Source organism: Thalassophryne amazonica, chromosome 1, assembly GCF_902500255.1.
Source record: "Thalassophryne amazonica chromosome 1, fThaAma1.1, whole genome shotgun sequence".
Taxonomy (NCBI): domain Eukaryota; kingdom Metazoa; phylum Chordata; class Actinopteri; order Batrachoidiformes; family Batrachoididae; genus Thalassophryne; species Thalassophryne amazonica.
The window spans coordinates 133,727,151-133,745,451 of record NC_047103.1 but is presented as its reverse complement, the minus strand read 5'-3'; the positions used below and the strand labels follow the sequence as shown (position 1 = coordinate 133,745,451).

Here is an 18,301-nt window from a genome sequence, read left to right as displayed (position 1 = left end):
GCATTTGTTCGTATTTGCTACGCCAATCATGGTTAACATTTTCTTTGGTGTTGGTGTAAAAGTTCAGTCAGTGCAAACAGAGGCTTTTCATCACAGTATCATTTACACAGTAGACATCTTAGTAACAAACCTTTATTACAACATTTCATGGTTTTCCATTTCTGGGCAATGATTTGTGGCAAAGTAATGCAGCTGCTGGGACTTTACAAAAAAGAATATGCAACATTCTGATCAGTGACAAGCGCTGAATTTCTAGGATTTATGCCATTCACACCCCCTACTCATTTGAGAAAAAAAAAAAAGTCAAATGCCACCCTGAATGATTTGGTACAACTGTTGCCTCCAGTTGAGTATCCCAGATTAAAGTGGTTCCCGTTACCTTTGTCATCGTACACATACAAAACAAAGTAACAAAAAGACTATCAATTTGCACTTTTGGCCAGTGAATGGAGCTTCAAAACTGGGACAGAAAAATAAGACGTACATAACGCCTCACTTCGGTGTGAAAGCAACCACACACACAGGAAGCCCGGTGGTGGTGACAAGGATCCAGGGACAAAGGCCATGACCCCCTGAAAAAAAAAAAAAAAAAAAATCCCCTTTGCCACACCACATCTGTGTTGGTCAAGACATGGACATCCACAGTCTCTCCCCCTCCTCCCAAGAAAGTTTCATCACAACTAAAGAACAGCTCATCGCTTTAAGGTGGTTAGAAGTGTTGTAGTAGCTGAGGGGGTGGGGCCAACTGTCCAGACTGTTATAGGTTCAGAATATTGTAAAGTTGTACAGCTAAGAGAAGTGACTGAAAACAAGGCAATGCAGGAGGAAGGGGGTGTGTACAGTGCATGACAGGAGGGAGGGGCCTCATTGTCCCGCCGCCTTTTCCTGTTCAATGGCTGTGGAGAGAAACAGATGAGATTTTAGCCATATGTCAAATCTAAATGCAGGTTACAGTACAGGATGGTTCTTACTCTCTTTTGAAGGCAGGGGATTTTTCTCCTGCGTCTCAGTCTTCTTCAGCTTTGTCTTATCAAATTTGTTGATCTCCTCCATGTCAGGTTTGTCAGCCATTGTAAGGTAGTCTACAAGAAGACAAAAAGCAAAACACTTGAAACGAAGCAGAGTTTGTATCTACATGACACCTGTAACTAGTTACAGTTTAGACTGCACAGTACATAGTTGTATTATAGGACTAGCATTAATGCTGTTGGCACAAACTCACCAATACCAACAGCAGTTAGCCACAGCATGTTGTCCACGTGCAACTTTAATGCGTCACTGTACCTCAAAGTCTAAGTCGGCCATGGACCAGACGGCTGCCATGTTGCTTGTGTAAAATGTGTTACTTTACTAAAGCGACAGCGCACAAGTGATACCTTGTTTAAAAAAAAAAAAATAGTGTTCATGATTTAAATTCAGTTTGTTGAAAGGTGTTAAAATGTCAAGTCAAAAACTCCAATTTGCCAGGTTCCATCATGTGCAGCAGTTAGCATGCTAACACATTAGCTGCTCATGTTCATCATGAGCCACGTCAACCGCTACCCCATGGACGTAGTGACATGCTTACTGCTATAGCAGTAGAGCGTTAGTCATGATCTTACATGTACAGCATTCTGTGGCTACATTAGCACATCCTGCCATGCTAACAACCATTGTTAACTTAGTGTCTACAAGCATTCAGTCCATCTAATGCCAAGATTAAGGTGTGGTCCAAACATGATAGTCAAGTGGTGAAAGCACCATCTTGGATCACATCCTGACCAAGGACCAGGCACCAATAATTAGAACATATTTCACTGGAACAGATGTGGCTCTGCAGGGAATTGGTGAAGTTCCTTTAGCTGGTTAGACACCACCACGTTTGTAAAAACAGCCATTTACACACCAGACTGACAGTGCAGCACGGGGCGTTTTCCACAGTGTATACTTACTGCAAATTTCAAACGCAAAGGAGGTGGAATGTGAGCAAGACCATGCATGACCAGGGTGAACTGAAGAGACTTAAACACTCCCCGAATACTACTAGTACCTACTAACATACAAACTTTACGACATAGACACTAGTGTAGCACAAACATCTTAAATGGCCCATTCATGCATTTAAACAGTACAGCAAGCCATGTTAGATACTTTGAGACAATACTCAAAAAGGACAAAGTCAGTCTACAACGGCTAGCAGCCACCGCTAGTGGAACAGCGCACTGACGATCAGTAACCCCACCCACAATTAGTCATAACTGCATGGATTAAAATAAATTCACCCGCATACAGTTTAAGAAAGCAGAAACTAGAAGTCATTTTTGTAAGTGGTTTCCTCTAAAGTTGGACTGACTCCTGGGGCCAGCCTCAAGTGGCCATTTAAGGAACTGCAACGTTTTTCATTTCCATGTTTGCCTTATTTCAGTAGGCTGGAAGTTTTATTACAAGCTCACGATTGCAGATTTAGTCACACAACAGCTGTGTCAGTTCCGTTAGCGTGACCTGATGTTGCCTGCCACCTCATTTCCTTTAAGGCCTCTGCTTTCCAGTTCATCAGCGCAGCAAGCGCCACATCCGCCCAGGTTTCTTTAGAAAAACTACCGTTATTTTTTTTCAATCAGAGTTTAACTGGTAAAGGCTTCAATTTACCCAGTTTCAACACCTACACTCACATTACAGGCAGTAGTCTGCATAATTTGGAGACATTTGAGAGCAACCACATACACATGTGGAGAATCTCTACAAAAAAAAAATTACTCATCTGTCCACTAGCTTAAAAATAAATTCCACTTCACTTGCGTCAGTAATCTTGGCATTAGCCTCACCCACAAAACATCCAGTTCCTTTTACTAATTGTGTATTTTGGAGTTTTCTGCCGCCACGAGGCTTAAACGACAGAAGGGCGTCGACTAAAAGTCTAAAGGCAACAAACTGACTGGGTAAGACACTTGCGCATGGCGCAGATTAGCGCTGATGCGCTTTTGTTCTCCGTGAACGGACGCCGCGGCGCACTTTTCTTTTACGCAACAAACGCGCTCCGCAGCGGGGACGACATCAGACTGAAGCTTCACAGGTGAAACCACCGACTTCAGACTCGACCACGAGCTTTTCTATGTGCACGCTGTGTAATATTCATTTGGAAAAACCACCATTTCTCCTGCAGGCTCGCATGCGCGCGCGCGTGCGTTACACCCGAACCACCGCCCAGGTCAGCGTCTTCCTCCATCACCGCGTGGCGGAATTTTTTTTTTTCCCCCTCCACCGACCAACTACAAAATAAGCTTAAAAAAAAAATAATAATTTAAATATGGTCAAAACGTGCGAACAATGCGCGCCGTTTTAATCAGAAAGCGTGCGTGTGCGGCGTGAACACAAAGGAAGCCGCCTGATCAGCGCGTCCGCGCCGCCACATTCCACCGTAATTTATAAAACAAAACGAAAAGATGCGAGTAGATTTTTGGCGGACCAAAAAACAAAAAGTCATTTTTTGCGCACCTCCATTTGTAACACGACATCCCAACTGGTCAGTTTTTTTTATTTACTGATTTTAAAATAAAATGAGTCTTTAACGAAATTGACATTAAAGCACAAACAGGTAGCTGATTACTGCAGATTTCTCACCAAAGTGCTGGCCGGCGGGTAGAAACTCTCTGGTCAGGGCGCTGCAGCGGTTACTGGCGCGTCTCTGCGCAAGTCTCATATATACACGCTGCATGCTAATGAGGCGTGACGTCACGCTCCCCATCCTCCTCTTGAGGGTTCGACACCAGAATCTGAAATAAAACACACACGCACAAAAAAAAATCATCAAATCTGACTGTGAAAAAGTGAGGAAAAACAAACTTAAAATTGAATACAAAACGCCCGCATGTCGCTCAGTGTTCTAATTAATTCCTTCAGCATGTCAACACTTTGTTTAATACGAATAATAATTTCACGAATTTAAATGAGTTCATCTTTTTGTCGCAGCATATTTAATTAAGTCACGTGCGCCCCTGGTGACCGTCGTTAAAAACAACATTTTAAAAAATTTCAATAAACTTTATTTACAAAACGTCGGATTTTTATTTATTTATTTCATAAAATGCTGTATTTGAATGACTAGAGAAAACAAATGAACAAAAACAAAAGCAATCGATAAAGGGGACTTGGACAGGGATAATAAGCTTCTGACGGGGGGGTTCTGATCTTTTTTTAAACAAGTTAAAAAACAGTTTGATTCCCATGTGTCAGTCGGAGAAATGTGAGCGTTTGATTGAGTGGAGACATCTGATTAAAAATAATCAGGTGATGACAGTTTTGTAGTTTTCAACAGATTACAGTGAAGCTAACCTAACAGTTGTACGAAGACTTAACGGAAGGCGGGTTTGATTAGAGTGACATGAAGCAGCAGGCTCTTAATGAAAACAAACAAACAAATAAATAAATAAACAAGCAGGTGACCTTATAGTCACCTATAAGACAAAAAAAAAAAGTGTTTTTACCAGAATGTGACAGGACAAAAGCAGACTGTTGACACCAGCGGCTCTAAGGTGTGTGTTGATAGGGCTGTAACCCCCTTCAAAAAAATATCCGGACCACCAGTTTTGACTGTTTTGGTCAGAACAACATTGTCCACACATTTCTTGATAAAGCCACAGACTGAGTCCCTGCGTATTCATCAATGCTGTCAGCAGCCATGTTGAATATATTCCAGTCCGCGTGATCAAAACAGTCACGTAGCGTGGACTCTGATTGCTCCGTCCAGCAATGCACCACCTTAAGGGTTGGAGTTCCTGTTTCAGCTTCTGCCTATAGGTGGGCAGGAGCAGAATGGAGCACAAGGTAGAGAGCTTTGTACGCATCCCAGAAGGAAGTGTAACAAAGGTTGAGCAGATGCTCTCCCCAAGTGTTAAACTGAATGTGCTGATGGAGTTTTGGTAAAACTTTCCTTAAGTTGTGATAAACGCCACCTTTGGGTGCATGGTTTCCTGCTTACTGATCGCACTATGCAGTTCCCCAAGTTTGTCGGCTTGTAGAGGGATGTAAACAGCCGTAATAACGGCCACTGTAAATTCACTCAGTAACCAGAAAGGCCAACACATAAGCATCAGATATTCCAGGTCCGGTTAGCAGAACGGTTTGATTGGTGCATGATCGCCCCAGGAGTTGTTGATCATGAAGCACATGCCTCCTCCTCTGCTTTTCCTAGTCAACTGCCACGATCTATCCGCGCCATGCACGGACACACCCGGTAGCTCAACGGTGGAGGCTGGTATCTTGTCCTACAGCTAGGTTTCTGTAAGGCAGACCACGCAGCATTCCCATGTCTCTTGTTGGAATGAGATCCCTGCGTGAAAGTCGATTCAATTCAATTTATTCATTTATATAGTGCCAAATCACAACAAAGCTGCCTCAAGGCACTTCACACAAGTAAAGTCTAAACCTTACAATTAACCTCTGCTTTGTAGTTCCCCTTTGGGGTGTGAAATTAAGATCTCTGGTATAGGAAGCAGTCACTCTAACCACAAGGCTAAACCCATGGGCTCCAGAGTCTGTCGCTGACCTCGCTACTAGAGTGTCTTTTGGCAATGGGAAGTGAAGTTTGCTGACTTCAATTGCACAGCAACTCCTGCTGGCCCCGACACATTTGTGCAGCTTGTTCTCCAGAGACTGCCAATGAGCTAGTAGTAAGCTGGGGAGCAGTGATCTGTTTGTGTGTCCTCTCAGCCAAACTAGGATGCCCGATCTCTTGTCTCTATGTTGATGTCTGGAGGTTCCAGGAGCTCAGACAAAGTCATCTCAGACTAAACAAATGGCGGGTCTCCACTGGATATCTGCATTCCAAAACTGAAACTCCAGGAAGCACCAAGTGACCTCAGATCTTATGTACAGCCAAGTTTGATAGTCAAACACAATAAGACAGAATACATTATTAACAAAAAGCAAAGGACAAACAGAATTAAACAACAAAAATCTGTGCTACTGAGTGAGCTCTGGACGAGGCAGCCATCTTGGATCATCCATTATTGTTTATGACTCAAATGTTAATGAAAGCAAGTGGTCAACAACCCTACTCTTGACAATCACCTGCCCTGTTCCACCCACTGCTAATTAACTTAGTCGTGTCTGTTCAGCCAGTCAATTGCTACTATCAGCTGAGGTTACAGCAGGTACACATGGAAACTATGCAGGGCAGATCATTTCCAGGAGGAAAGTTGATGACCCCTAATGTAAGTGGTCAGATCACGGCACACGTCAAGTTTTTAACTTTTCAACACAATGTTTCTGACAAAATGCATTTCATGTAGGTATTATAATTGGGTTAGGTTTTTTATGTTATGTGAAGTTGTTGTGTATATATACAGGTCAGAATCAGAATCGCCTTTATTGTCATTGTAATTTACATTGCAACGAGATTTGAGTGTGAACTCCAAAAGGTGCTTTTCTGAGGTGCGAGTAATTATTAACCAAATAAAAGATAATAAAAAATAACAAAATAAATGATTTAAATATATGTACAACTAAAATAAAATGTGGACAAATATAAAATGTAAAACGAGAATTATGTACAACTGTGGAATGATATTGCACGGGAAAATATTGCACATGGGTACAGATATTGCACAAGAAACTTTGGGCCTTAACTAGTACTGTGCCTGTGGTCTTCCATTTCCTCACTATGTTCGTCACAGTGGAAACTGACAGCTGAAATCTCTGAGACCACGTTTTGTATCCTTCCCCTAAACCATGATGTTGAACATTCTTTGTTTTCAGGTCATTTGAGAGTTGTTTAGAGGCTCCCACGTTGCCACTCATTAGAAGAGATGCAAAGAGGAGAAATATTTGCAAATGGCCACCTTAACTCATTGAGTGCCAGCCATTTTCAAAGTTCAGAACATCCCGGTGCCAGAATTTCTTCAGCATTTGAGTGTTTTTTCAAGACCCATAGAAAATTGAGTTCTATGTCCATGTCAACAACAAACATACCACAAGAAAAGAAAAGAGGAGAAAAGAAATTGGCTCAATGACGCGTCTTTGGCGCAGGGCGTTACTATCGGAAAAGACGCATTTTAGAGTCAGTGGCATCGAGTGAGTTAAATACCCTTTCTCATGATTGGATTCGCCTGTGTAAGGAGATCAAGGGTCAGTGAGCTTACCAAACCAATTTTGTGTTCCAATAATTAGTGCTAAATCAAATCAATAAAATGACAAGGGTGCTCAAATTTAGGCACCTGCCCAACTTTTGTTTAAATAATTATTGCACTTTCTGTAAATCCTAGAAACTTCATTTCACTTCTCGAATATCAGTGTGTCGTCTGCTATATGATTTTTTTTTAACTGAAATTTGTGATCCAGACAACCAATGATTTATAAAGGAAAATCATGGAAATCATCAGGGGTGCCCAAACCTTTGCATACAACTGTATTCACAGCACCTCACTTCTCTCACATTTTATGTTACTTATTCCAAAATGGAATTTTTTTTTCCCCCTCAAAATTCTACTCACAACTCTCCATAATGACGTGAACAAAGTTTTATTTAATTTTTGCAAATTTATTAAAAATAATAATAAAAAACAACTAAGAACTATCATATAAACAAGTATTCACACCCTTTGCTCAATACTTTGTGATGCACCTTTGGCAACAATTACAGCCTCAAATCTTCTTGAATATGATGTCACAAGCTTGGTGCACCTATCTTTTGGCAGTTGTGCCCATTCCTCTTTGCAGCACCTCTCAAGCTCCATCAGGTTGGATGGGGAGCATCGGTGCACAGCCATTTTCAGATTCAGGTCTGGGCTCTGGCTGGGCCACTCAGAGACATTCACAGAGTTGCCCTGAAGCCACTCCTTTGATATCTTGGCTGTGTGCTTAGGGTCATTGTCCTGCAGAAAGATGAACTGTCGCCCCAGTCTGAAGTCAAGAGCACTCTGGAGCATGTTTTCATCCAGGATGTCTCTGTACATTGCTGCATTCATTTTCCCCCTCAATCCTGACTAGTCTCCCAGTTCCTGCTGCTGAAAAACCTCCCCACAACCAATGTTGCCAAAGTAACTTTGAAAAGTTACTTTATACAGTTACTTCATTAGCATCTGCTGAATGTAACTATTAAGATAACTAGTAATCTAACTTGGTTATTTTTAAGATTAAGTACTCAGGAAAGTAACCTACAACATGCACAGCAAATTATTTAGTTACCAAGAAAAAAACAAAAAAACAACAAAAAACAACTTATATTTACAAGTGTTAGATAATTTATCTAGTTTTAAGAGTTAATTTCTTATTTTAAGTGTTCAAAATGCTTATTCCTAGATTTCACGATCCTAATTCACAAATCTTAAGTGAATTTATCTTTCTGCATGGACATTTAATTACACTTGTTTTAAGTACCTTTCCCCTCAGATTTAGTTTTATCTTGTTTTTAGTCACCTTTTTTTTTCTTTCTTTTTTTGCAGTGTGACGCTGACACCACCATGCAGGGATGGTGCCTGCTTTCCTCCAAACAGGACACCTGGCATTCATGTCAGAGTTAAATTTTTGTCTCATGAGACAAGAGAATTTTTTTCTCATGGTCTGAAAGTCCTTCAGGTGCCTTTACAGTGGCTTGTGAAAATATTCAGCTCCTTGGTATTTTACGCACCACAGACCAGAGGTGTGACAAAGTCACCATCAAGTCACGAATCAGCAAGTCCCAAGTCATAATGAACACCAATTGTTTGCAAGCTGACTTGAGACTTGCACATTGATGACTTGAGAATTACTTGACAGTGACTTTGTCCCACCTGTCAGATGCATATTAGGCCATGGAAGACTCCATTAAATTTTGGAGGTGATCCAGATCTGAATCCCAATTCTGGATCAAGATTTCCCTTTATATACACTTTGAAGGATTATGTCAAAACTACTTCACGGATTTTGACGAAATTTTTAACACATACCTATTACGCCATGGAAGACTCCATAAAATGTTGAAGTAAAATGTTTTTTTACTTGGCAGTAAAATATACAACCCGTGGCAATTATGGAATCACCGGCCTCGGAGGATGTTCATTCAGTTGTTTAATTTTGTAGAAATAAAGCAGATCACAGACATGACACAAAACTAAACTCATTTCAAATGGCAATTCTGAGGAATAAATTATGGAATCACCCTGTAAATTTTCATCCCCCAAAATAACACCTGCATCAAATCAGATCTGCTCGTTAGGAAGACAAGGAAGACATCAAAGCGTCAAGACAGAAAACTTAAAGCAATATGTCTCAAAAATCAAAAATGCACAACAAATGAGGAACGAATGGGAGGAAACTGGAGTCAACGTCTGTGACCGAACTGTAAGAAACCGCCTAAAGGAAATGGGATTTACATACAGAAAAGCTAAACGAAAGCCATCAACACCTAAACAGAAAAAAACAAGGTTACAATGGGCTAATGAAAAGCAATCGTGGACTGTGGATGAAAGTCATATTCAGTGATGAATCTCGAATCTGCATTGGGCAAGGTGATGATGCTGGAACTTTTGTTTGGTGCCATTCCAATGAGATTTATAAAGATGACTGCCTGAAGAGAACATGTAAATTTCCACAGTCATTGATGATATGGGGCTGCATGTCAGGTAAAGGCACTGGGGAGATGGCTGTCATTACATCATCAATAAATGCACAAATTTACATTGATATTTTGGACACTTTTCTTATCCCATCAATTGAAAGGATGTTTGGGGATGATGAAATCATTTTTCAAGATGATAATGCATCTTGCCATAGAGCAAAAACTGTGAAAACATTCCTTGCAAAAGACACATAGGGTCAATGTCATGGCCTGCAAATAGTCCGGATCTTAATCCAATTGAAAATCTTTGGTGGAAGTTGAAGAAAATGGTCCATGACAAGGCTCCAACCTGCAAAACTGATCTGGCAACAGCAATCAGAGAAAGTTGGAGCCAGATTGATGAAGAGTACTGTTTGTCACTCATTAAGTCCATGCCTCAGAGACTGCAAGCTGTTATAAAAGCCAGAGGTGGTGCAACAAAACACTAGTGATGTGTTGGAGGGTTCTTTAGTTTTTCATGATTCCATAATTTTTTCCTCAGAATTGAGTGATTCCATATTTTTTTCCCTCTGCTTGGTCTAAAAAGTAACCGTTACTGACTGCCACAATTTTTTTCCTTGATTTCTTATAGTTTCTGAAAGCCAGAAAGTTGCCATTTGAAATGACTTTAGTTTTGTGTCATGTCTGTGATCTGCTTTTTTCTACAAAATTAAACAACTGAACGAACATCCTCCGAGGCCGGTGATTCCATAATTTTTGCCAGGGGTTGTATATTTTACTGCCAAGTAAAAAAAAAAAAAAATCAATGAATTCAATACACAGACACAATCCAGGTGATGACCCTTTGCTGTCAAGACAGGGTCAGACTTTTCTCCAGCCTATTGGGATGAATCCATTCTCCATTATTAAAGGAAATAATTGCTTACAATGCCAGGAAAACAGCACCTCCATCCTCTTGGGTTTTTTCCTCTGATAGCACACATCCTTGTAGCTTTACCCAACACCCTGCTGGTTCACCACCTTCGCAATCTCACTGAAATATGGTGGTTTGCAGTTGACTGTCAGATCAGCCACCAGAACTGTGGCACTGGAGATGTCCCAGAATTCAGCAGGAGTATCAGGCTCCTACAACTGCTCAAAGCAGTCAGCGAGATCGGACAATATATTAGTCATGAACTGTGCTGTTACCCAACACCAATTAACAAAAAACTGCAAAACTCTCTGAACAGTAAACCATCAGAACTTTTATTGTCAGAGTACCACCTATATTAAAAACAAAACAAAACACCAATTTCCCCTCCCACATCAAGTCAAATGGCAAAACCTGCTTCTTTCCAACTAACTCAATTGCAACTGTGACAGTTACACAATCAAAATTAAAATCTAACATTATTGCCAAACATTTGGCTTCTTTAGTGACCTTTTGGAACCAGGGCCAAAAAAAAAATTTAAAAAAATCAAACATCGTTTTGAAAAAAAAGGGGGGTCTCCATTAAGTTGTATTCAGCAGCTAGTATACATCATTTCATTTGGAACAATGACAGTGGTGGTCAAATGGTTACTGTGGAAGGTTCACGGTTCAATCTGCCACATTTCTCCATGTAATGTGGAGTTGCGTCAGGAAGGGCATCCGGTGTAAAACTTGTGCCAAATCAATATGCATATCCACCTTGGATCTGCTGTGGCGACCCAGAGTGAAAAAAACAAGGGAACAGCTGAAAGGACAAGTATGGAAGGACTAAACACTGCAACTCAACACCACACCACCAGGTGGCAGGAACTCCCTGTTTTTGAGTCTGAATGAAATGACAGAGTGAGATGCAGCAATAATGCTAAAACAGATGGGCCAATAACATAAATAACTTGAATGTTTAAGATTTAAAAATACAGGGAAAAAAATTAGCTCAACGCAATTTAATGACAGCACTGAGCATCACCACCAATATAGCATCAACTAACAACCAGACTTTTACAGGTATGTTGTCAGCATATCGGGAGGGTACAGGACACATTTGAACTTTGTTAATTTTAAAGCAAAAAGATAAGTAACACAATGTCATTAATGGAATGTTTCACTGAATAGAGTTCAAAATGAGGTACAAGTAACACGTACATAAAGGCCGGTTGGGTTTAAAAATGAAGCCTCTGGAAACACTGATTGTGAAAAAAAAAATACATGACAGCAAAAAAGGAGAATCTTATAAATACAAACTTGGTCTTCAGAACAGCTATTGATACTTTGTCACATGACAACTTTTCAGCATGAACTCTGAAATGTCACGTGGGAAAGGCCAAAACCATCAGGCGTTCTCATGCCATGAAATGTGGCACGGGGGCAAGGAGGCCACAGGTCTCCTCTTCCTGTTCTTTACAGTGGTACGTGGCTGAAGAGATAGGACACTGACTCTCCATTGTGGGTTCTCCTGATTGCCTCGGCCAGGATCATGGAAATGTCGATAACCTGAAAAAAATAAGCATCAAGAGGAAATAAAGCTCCACTGTTTCAAGAGGGATCAGACATCATGCAACATCAAGACTCAACTGGCTGAAGGACAAAAACCAAAAACCAGATACAACTGATATATTGCGAGAAACAAAAATGAAACCAGAAACTATATCTGCTTGGGAAGCCTTGGCCACATTCTTGAGATTTTGTTTTAAAATCTTGCTTAATTCTGTGTTTCATCCTATTGATAACTAACTGAATTCCATTCAGTCAAGCTTTGTGGTTCTTGTGGGTTTAATACGATTTTCCCATTAAACGTAGGAAGGCAGTGATTCTTGGGGTAGGCCTTGAAAGACAAAGGTTCACCAATGAAGCCCAAATTATCCAAATTAGTTATACAGAAGATTTTATAAGTAAATTATCAGACTGCAGAAGCTTCTTGCTGTTTAAAGAGACATTCATCTTTGTGTTCATAAACTATTGGCATTGTGAAGAAAAAATTAAATCAATCTTGTACCTACTTTTTAAAATAAACAAACATGAAAAGAAGACATTCTAACACTCAATGCAATTGATAAAGTGCTATATACAGCAGATAAAATAAGTATGGAACACATCACCATTTTCTTCAGTAAATATATTTCTAAAGGTCCTACTGACATGACATTTTCACCAGATGTTAACAACCCAAGTAATCCACACAAGCAAAGAAACCAAAACAAACATGTACAGAAATGAAGTAAAATGTAATTACACTGGGAAAATGAACTGAGCACAATTACTGAAATAAATTTAATACAACCTCAATTCTAATGAAGTTGGGACATTGTGTAAAATGCAAATAAAAACAGAACACGACTTGCAAATCCTCTTCAACCTATATTCAACTGAATACACCACAAAGACAAGATATTTAATGTTCAAACTGATAAACTTCATTGTTTTTTTTGCAAATATTTGCTCATTTTGAAATGGATGCCTGCAACACGTTTCAAAAAAGCTGGGACAGGGGCAACAAAAGACTGGGAAAGCTGATGAATGCTCAAAGAACACCTAATTGGAAACAGGTGAGTGTCATGATTGGGTATAAAAGGAGCATCCCCAAAAGGCTCAGCCATTCAAAAGCAAAGATGGGGCAAGGATCACCACTTTGTGAACAACTGCATGAACAAAACAGTCCAACAGTTTAAGAACAATGTTTCGCAATGTTAAATTGCAAGGAATTTAGGGATTCCATCATCTACAGTCCATAATATAGTCAGAAGATTCAGAGAATCTGGAGAACTTTCTACATGTAAGCAGCAAGGCCAAAACCAACACTGAATGCCCGTGACCTTCGATCCCTCAGGCGGCACTGCATTAAAAACTGACATCAATGTGCAAAGGATCTTACTGTGTGGGCTTAGGAACACTTCAGAAAACCACTGTCAGTTAACACAGTTCATCGCTACATCTACAAGTGCAAGTTAAAACTCTACCATGCAAAGAAAAAGGCATGCATCAACAACATCAAGAAAGGCCACCACCTTCACTGGGCCCGAGCTCATTTGAAATGGACAGACGCAAAGTGGAAAAGTGTGCTGTGGTCTGATGAGTCCACTTTCCAAATTGTTTTTGGAAATCATGGACGTCGTGTCCTCCGGACAAAAGAGGAAAAAGACCATCTAGACTGTTACCAGCGCAAAGTTCAAAAGCCAGCATCTGTGATGGTATGGGGGTGTGTTAGTGCCCATGGTATGGGCAACTTACTCATCTGTGATGGCACCATCAATGCTGAAAGGTACATCCAGGTTTTGGAGCAACGCGTGCTGCCATCAACGCAACATCTTTTTCAGGGACGTCCCTGCTTATTTCAGCAAGACAATGCCAGGTCACATTCTGCACGTGTTACAACAGTGTGGCTTCATAGTAAAAAAGTGCGGGTACTAGACTGGCCTGCCTGCAGTCCAGACCTGTCGCCCATTGAAAATGTGTGGCGCATCCTTCCTTTAATTATATGACGTTTCTCAGTGACGTATGCTGAAAATCAGCTCTACACCATGATGTTCCCATCTCCAAACTTCACTGTTGGTTTGGTGTTTTTGGGCTGATGTGCAGTGCCATTTATTGTGTGTATTATGGCATCCAAAAAGTTCAATTTTGGTCTCATCTGACCAGACTATATTCTCCTAGTGTTTCACAGGCTTGTCTACATATTGTGCAGCAAACTTTAAACAAGCTTCAACATGGTTTTTCTTCAGTAATAGAGACTTGTGTGGTGAGCATGCATACAGGCCATAGCCGTTTAGTGCATTACTTATTGTTTTCTTTGAAACAATTGTTCAGTTGCTCTCCACAAGTGTTCCTTGGCTCTTGGACAACTCTTCTCATAATTATTTTCACTCCTTTGTCAGAAATTTTGCCAGGAGCACCGGGACCTGGCCGGTTTATGGTGAAATGATGTTCTTTCCACTTCTGGGTTATAGCCCCACAGTGTTCACTGAACATTCAGAAGTTTTGAAATCCTTCTGTACCCAGTGCCATCGGTATGTTTTGCAACAATAGGGTTATGAAGAGCCTGAGCGCAATTTTGCTTTTACCCCTCCTGAGATGTTTCCTGTGCGAAACCTTGGTAATGAGACACCTTTTTAATAGCCCATCAGTTGCAACTGAACCAGTTGATATTAATATGCACCGACAAGGGGCAGGATTACTTTCTAATTACTGATAGATTTCAGCTGATGTCTTGGTATTCTACGTGTTTTTGCACCCCCCTTCCTGTGCCATTTCACATGATTACACATAACTTCATTTCTGTACTTATTTGTTTTGGTTTCTTTATGTGTGTATTACTTGGGTTGTTACTGATATCTGGTGAAAATCTCATGTCAATAAAAGCTTTAGAAATAAATTTACTGAGAAAAATGGTGGTGGTTAAAATAAGTATTTTAACCTGCTGTGTGTGTGTGTATATACACATACATACACACATTATATATATATACACATACACACACACACATACATACACACATTATATATATATACACATACACACACACACATACATACATATACGAGGTCTGTTAGAAAACTATCCAACCTTTTTATTTTTTGCAAAACTATATGGATTTGAATCACGTGTGATTGCATCAGCCAAGCTTGAACCTTCATGCGCATGCGTTAGTTTTTTCACGCCTGTCGGTTGCGTCATTCGCCTGTGAGCAGGCTTTGTGTGAGCGGTGGTCCACCCCTCTCGTCGGATTTTTATTGCGAATAAAATGTCTGAACGATTTGGAGCTTTGCTGCATCAAATTTTTCCAGAAACTGTGAGAGACCTCCAGGTGGACATCATTCAGAAAATTCAGATGGCTTTCAGGGACGATTTTATGGGGATTACACAGATTAAGGAGTGCTCCAGCCGGTTTAAAGACCGCCCACAGCGTCTGAGAGCGCGGCGCACTCCAAGCGCCGATCGACAGGCTGAAACCCCACTGAAACAACCAGATCATTTCCAAAGTGAAGGCTTTGTTGATCCGAGACGTCGTCTGACTTCCACAGAAATGGCAGAAGACGTGGACATCAGTACTTTCTCGGCACATTCCACTGTTGTTTTTGTCATGGAAACAGAAGCGGAGGGATGCGCCACGGAGCCGCTCATGGCGCGGACAAAAGCACCTCCGTGTTGGTCTCACAGGACGGCTTTCAGACGGCTTTCGTGGCTTTTCAATCGTGTGACTATCCGAGAAATTGTGGATTAGCTGGACATGCCAGAACCTGTCCTGTGAGGCTTCATCACGGCGTTGCTTTGCGCCATGCGGCTCCGTCCCGTCCGCTCCTCTTTCCATGACAAAAACTCCTGTAACAGTGGAATGTGCCGTTCATTTCCAAACTGAACGCTATGTTGCTCCGGGACATCGTCTGACTCCCACAGAAATTGCAGAAGACGTGGACATCAGCACTTTTTCGGCACATTGAGACAGATGTGCGGAGAAATTCGCGCGTCGGGACACCATTCGCTAAATTCAGATGGCTTTCAGGGATGATTTTATGGGGATCACACAGATTGAGGAGTGTTACAGCCGGTTTAAAGACCGCCCACAGCGGCTGAGAGCGCGCCGCGTTCCGAGCGGCGATCGACAGGCTCAAACGACCAGATCATTTCCAAACTGAACGCTGTGTTGATCTGGGACGTCGTCTGACTACCACAGAAATGGCAGAAGACGTGGACATCAAGACTTTTTCGGCACATTCCACTGTTACAGGAATTTTTGTCATGGAAAGAGGAGCGGAGGAATGCGCCACCGTGCCGCAAATGGCGCAGCACAAAACCACCTCCGTGTTGGTCTCAGAGGACGGCTTTCAGATGGCTTTCGGTGGCTTTTCAGTCGTGTGACTATCCGAGAAATTGTGGACGAGCTGGACATGCCGCAACATGTCCTGTGAGACTTCATCACAGCGTTGCTTTTTGTTCTGTGCACTGCACCTCCGTCCCGACGCGCGAAGTCCTCCGCACGTCTTTTCATGCCAAAAAAGTGCTGATCTCAAACTCTTCTGCCATTTCTGTGGTAGTCAGACGACGTAACGGATCAACAAAGGGTTTACTTTGGAAATGAACGGCACATTCCATTGTTACAGGAGTTTTTTGTCATGAAAAGACGTGCGGAGGACTTCGCGCGTCGTGACGGAGGCGCAGGGCACAGAACAAAAAGCAACGCCGTGATGAAGCCTCACAGGACATGTTGTGGCATGTCCAGCTGTCTTGCCATTTCTCTGGTAGTCAGACGACGTCCCGGATCAACAAAGCGTTCACTTTGGAAATGATCTGGTCGTTTGAGCCTGTCGATCGCCACTCGGTGCGCCATCCGCCGCTGTGGGCCGTCTTTAATCCAGTTGTAATTGTCCTTAATCTGTGTGATCCCCATAAGATCTTCACCGAAAGCCATCTGGATTTTCCAAATGGTTTCCACTTGGCTGTCTCTCACACTTTCTGAAAACATTTTGATGAAGCAAAGCGGCAGTCAATCAGCCAATTTCCTGACAATGAAAATCCGACAAGGGGGCTGGACCACTCCTCCCACAAGGCGTGCTCATAGGCGAATGACGCAACCGACAGGCGTGAAAAAACTCACACATGCGCATGAAGGTTCAAGCTTGGCTGATGCAACCACACATGATTCAAATCCATTTAGTTTTTGCAAAAAATAAAAAGGTCGGATAGTTTTCTAACAGACCTTGTTCAGCAGGAATGACAATGGGTCATTGCCATGTTGGAAGACAAAGCAATGACCCAGACCCAGTTTTGCTGCTGACTGCTTGAGGTTTTCTTTCAAAATCTTTATATATCCTTTTTTCTTCATGATTCCTTCCATCCTGAGGACATTCCCAGTTCCAGACTCACTAAAGAATCCCCACAGCATAATACCCACCACTGCTGTGTTTCAGTGTGGGCCCAGTGTTCTTTGGGTTCTACACCTCTCCCTTCTTTCTCCAAACATAAGCAACATCTCTGTGGCCAGAGAGCTCTAGTTTCATCTCATCTGACCAAAGGACACACTTCCAGCATGCATAATCTTTCTCCAGGTTGTCCTTAGTATACTTCAGTCTGGCTTGAAGGTGTCTCTTCTGCAGAAGTGTAGTTTTTTTCTTGGTCTTCAACTTCGCAGTCCAATTGTGTGCCGGGCTCTAGTGATTGTCCTCTTTGAGACTACAATTCCTGACTTGGCTAAGTCTCACTCGTGTCTTGGCAGTTGTTCTGGAGTCTTTAAAATCTTTCACTTCCTACCTCTGCCGGGCTTGTTCTGTACTCTGTGGCTCCTTTTAAATTTGTTGTTGATACCTCTCAGTCCAGTTCTTGATACTCAGAAAGGCTGTGATCCTCCTCCTGCTTTTTGAACATCCAAAATTATTTTTCTCAAGTCTAAACTGATTTTTTTATGCTTTCTCAGGTGATAGTTCACACCCTTTCTGATGTGTTTATACTGTGTGCATAATGAAAGATATCACTCAGTTTTAACTTGATTTCACAAGCTCTGAGCATTAAAAATATAAAGCACATCATTGCACAACAGCGGTCTGAGCTATGGTTCAACAAAAAGATCAGTTCTCAAAATAAAGCTAGTATGTTTAGAAATGCGTTGAAAATTCCTTGCTCTGCTAAAAAGCAGTTGGGGAAAATTTTTAAGAAAATGTACAGTTTATGGGGTGGGGTCGCTAATAATAATAATAATTTTGTCCGTGTGTGTGTGCGCGCGCGCGTATCCCCTACACACAATTGGATTTTTTATGTTTCATGACTTGTACCTCTCCTCAAGCGATTGTGCAAGTTAGCCAATATTAATTGAGGCAAACAATGTTTGAGT

General features: G+C 41.5%; 2 protein-coding genes across 2 annotated transcripts in view; both read right to left on the bottom strand.

Moving 5' to 3' along the window:
• Nucleotides 1-368: 368 nt before the first annotated feature.
• LOC117514490 (thymosin beta-4) lies at nt 369-3,673 on the bottom strand. Its single transcript, XM_034174978.1, has 3 exons — nt 3,601-3,673; nt 972-1,082; nt 369-896 (listed from the first exon to the last, which is right to left on the bottom strand). The coding sequence occupies exons 2-3, from the start codon at nt 1,069-1,071 to the stop codon at nt 865-867; spliced, it is 132 nt and encodes a 43-aa protein (XP_034030869.1). The 5' UTR covers nt 1,072-1,082; nt 3,601-3,673; the 3' UTR covers nt 369-864.
• Nucleotides 3,674-11,607: 7,934 nt separating this feature from the next.
• LOC117514475 (ribose-phosphate pyrophosphokinase 2) overlaps nt 11,608-18,301 on the bottom strand; it is an 86,753-nt gene continuing 80,059 nt past the window's right edge. Inside the window, exon 7 of the mRNA XM_034174958.1 lies at nt 11,608-11,975. Within this exon, the coding sequence (XP_034030849.1) occupies nt 11,883-11,975 (93 nt within the window). The 3' untranslated portion in view covers nt 11,608-11,882. The remainder of the gene's footprint in view (nt 11,976-18,301) is intronic.

Excerpts from the sequence above, each read along its gene's own strand:
- LOC117514490 (XM_034174978.1), bottom strand. The coding sequence starts at position 1,071 with ATGGCTGACAAACCTGACATGGAGGAGATCAACAAATTTGATAAGACA. Across the intron at positions 897-971 it reads TCCCCTGCCTTCAAAAGAGA|CCATTGAACAGGAAAAGGCG; the intron begins GTAAGAACCATC and ends TTCTCTCCACAG.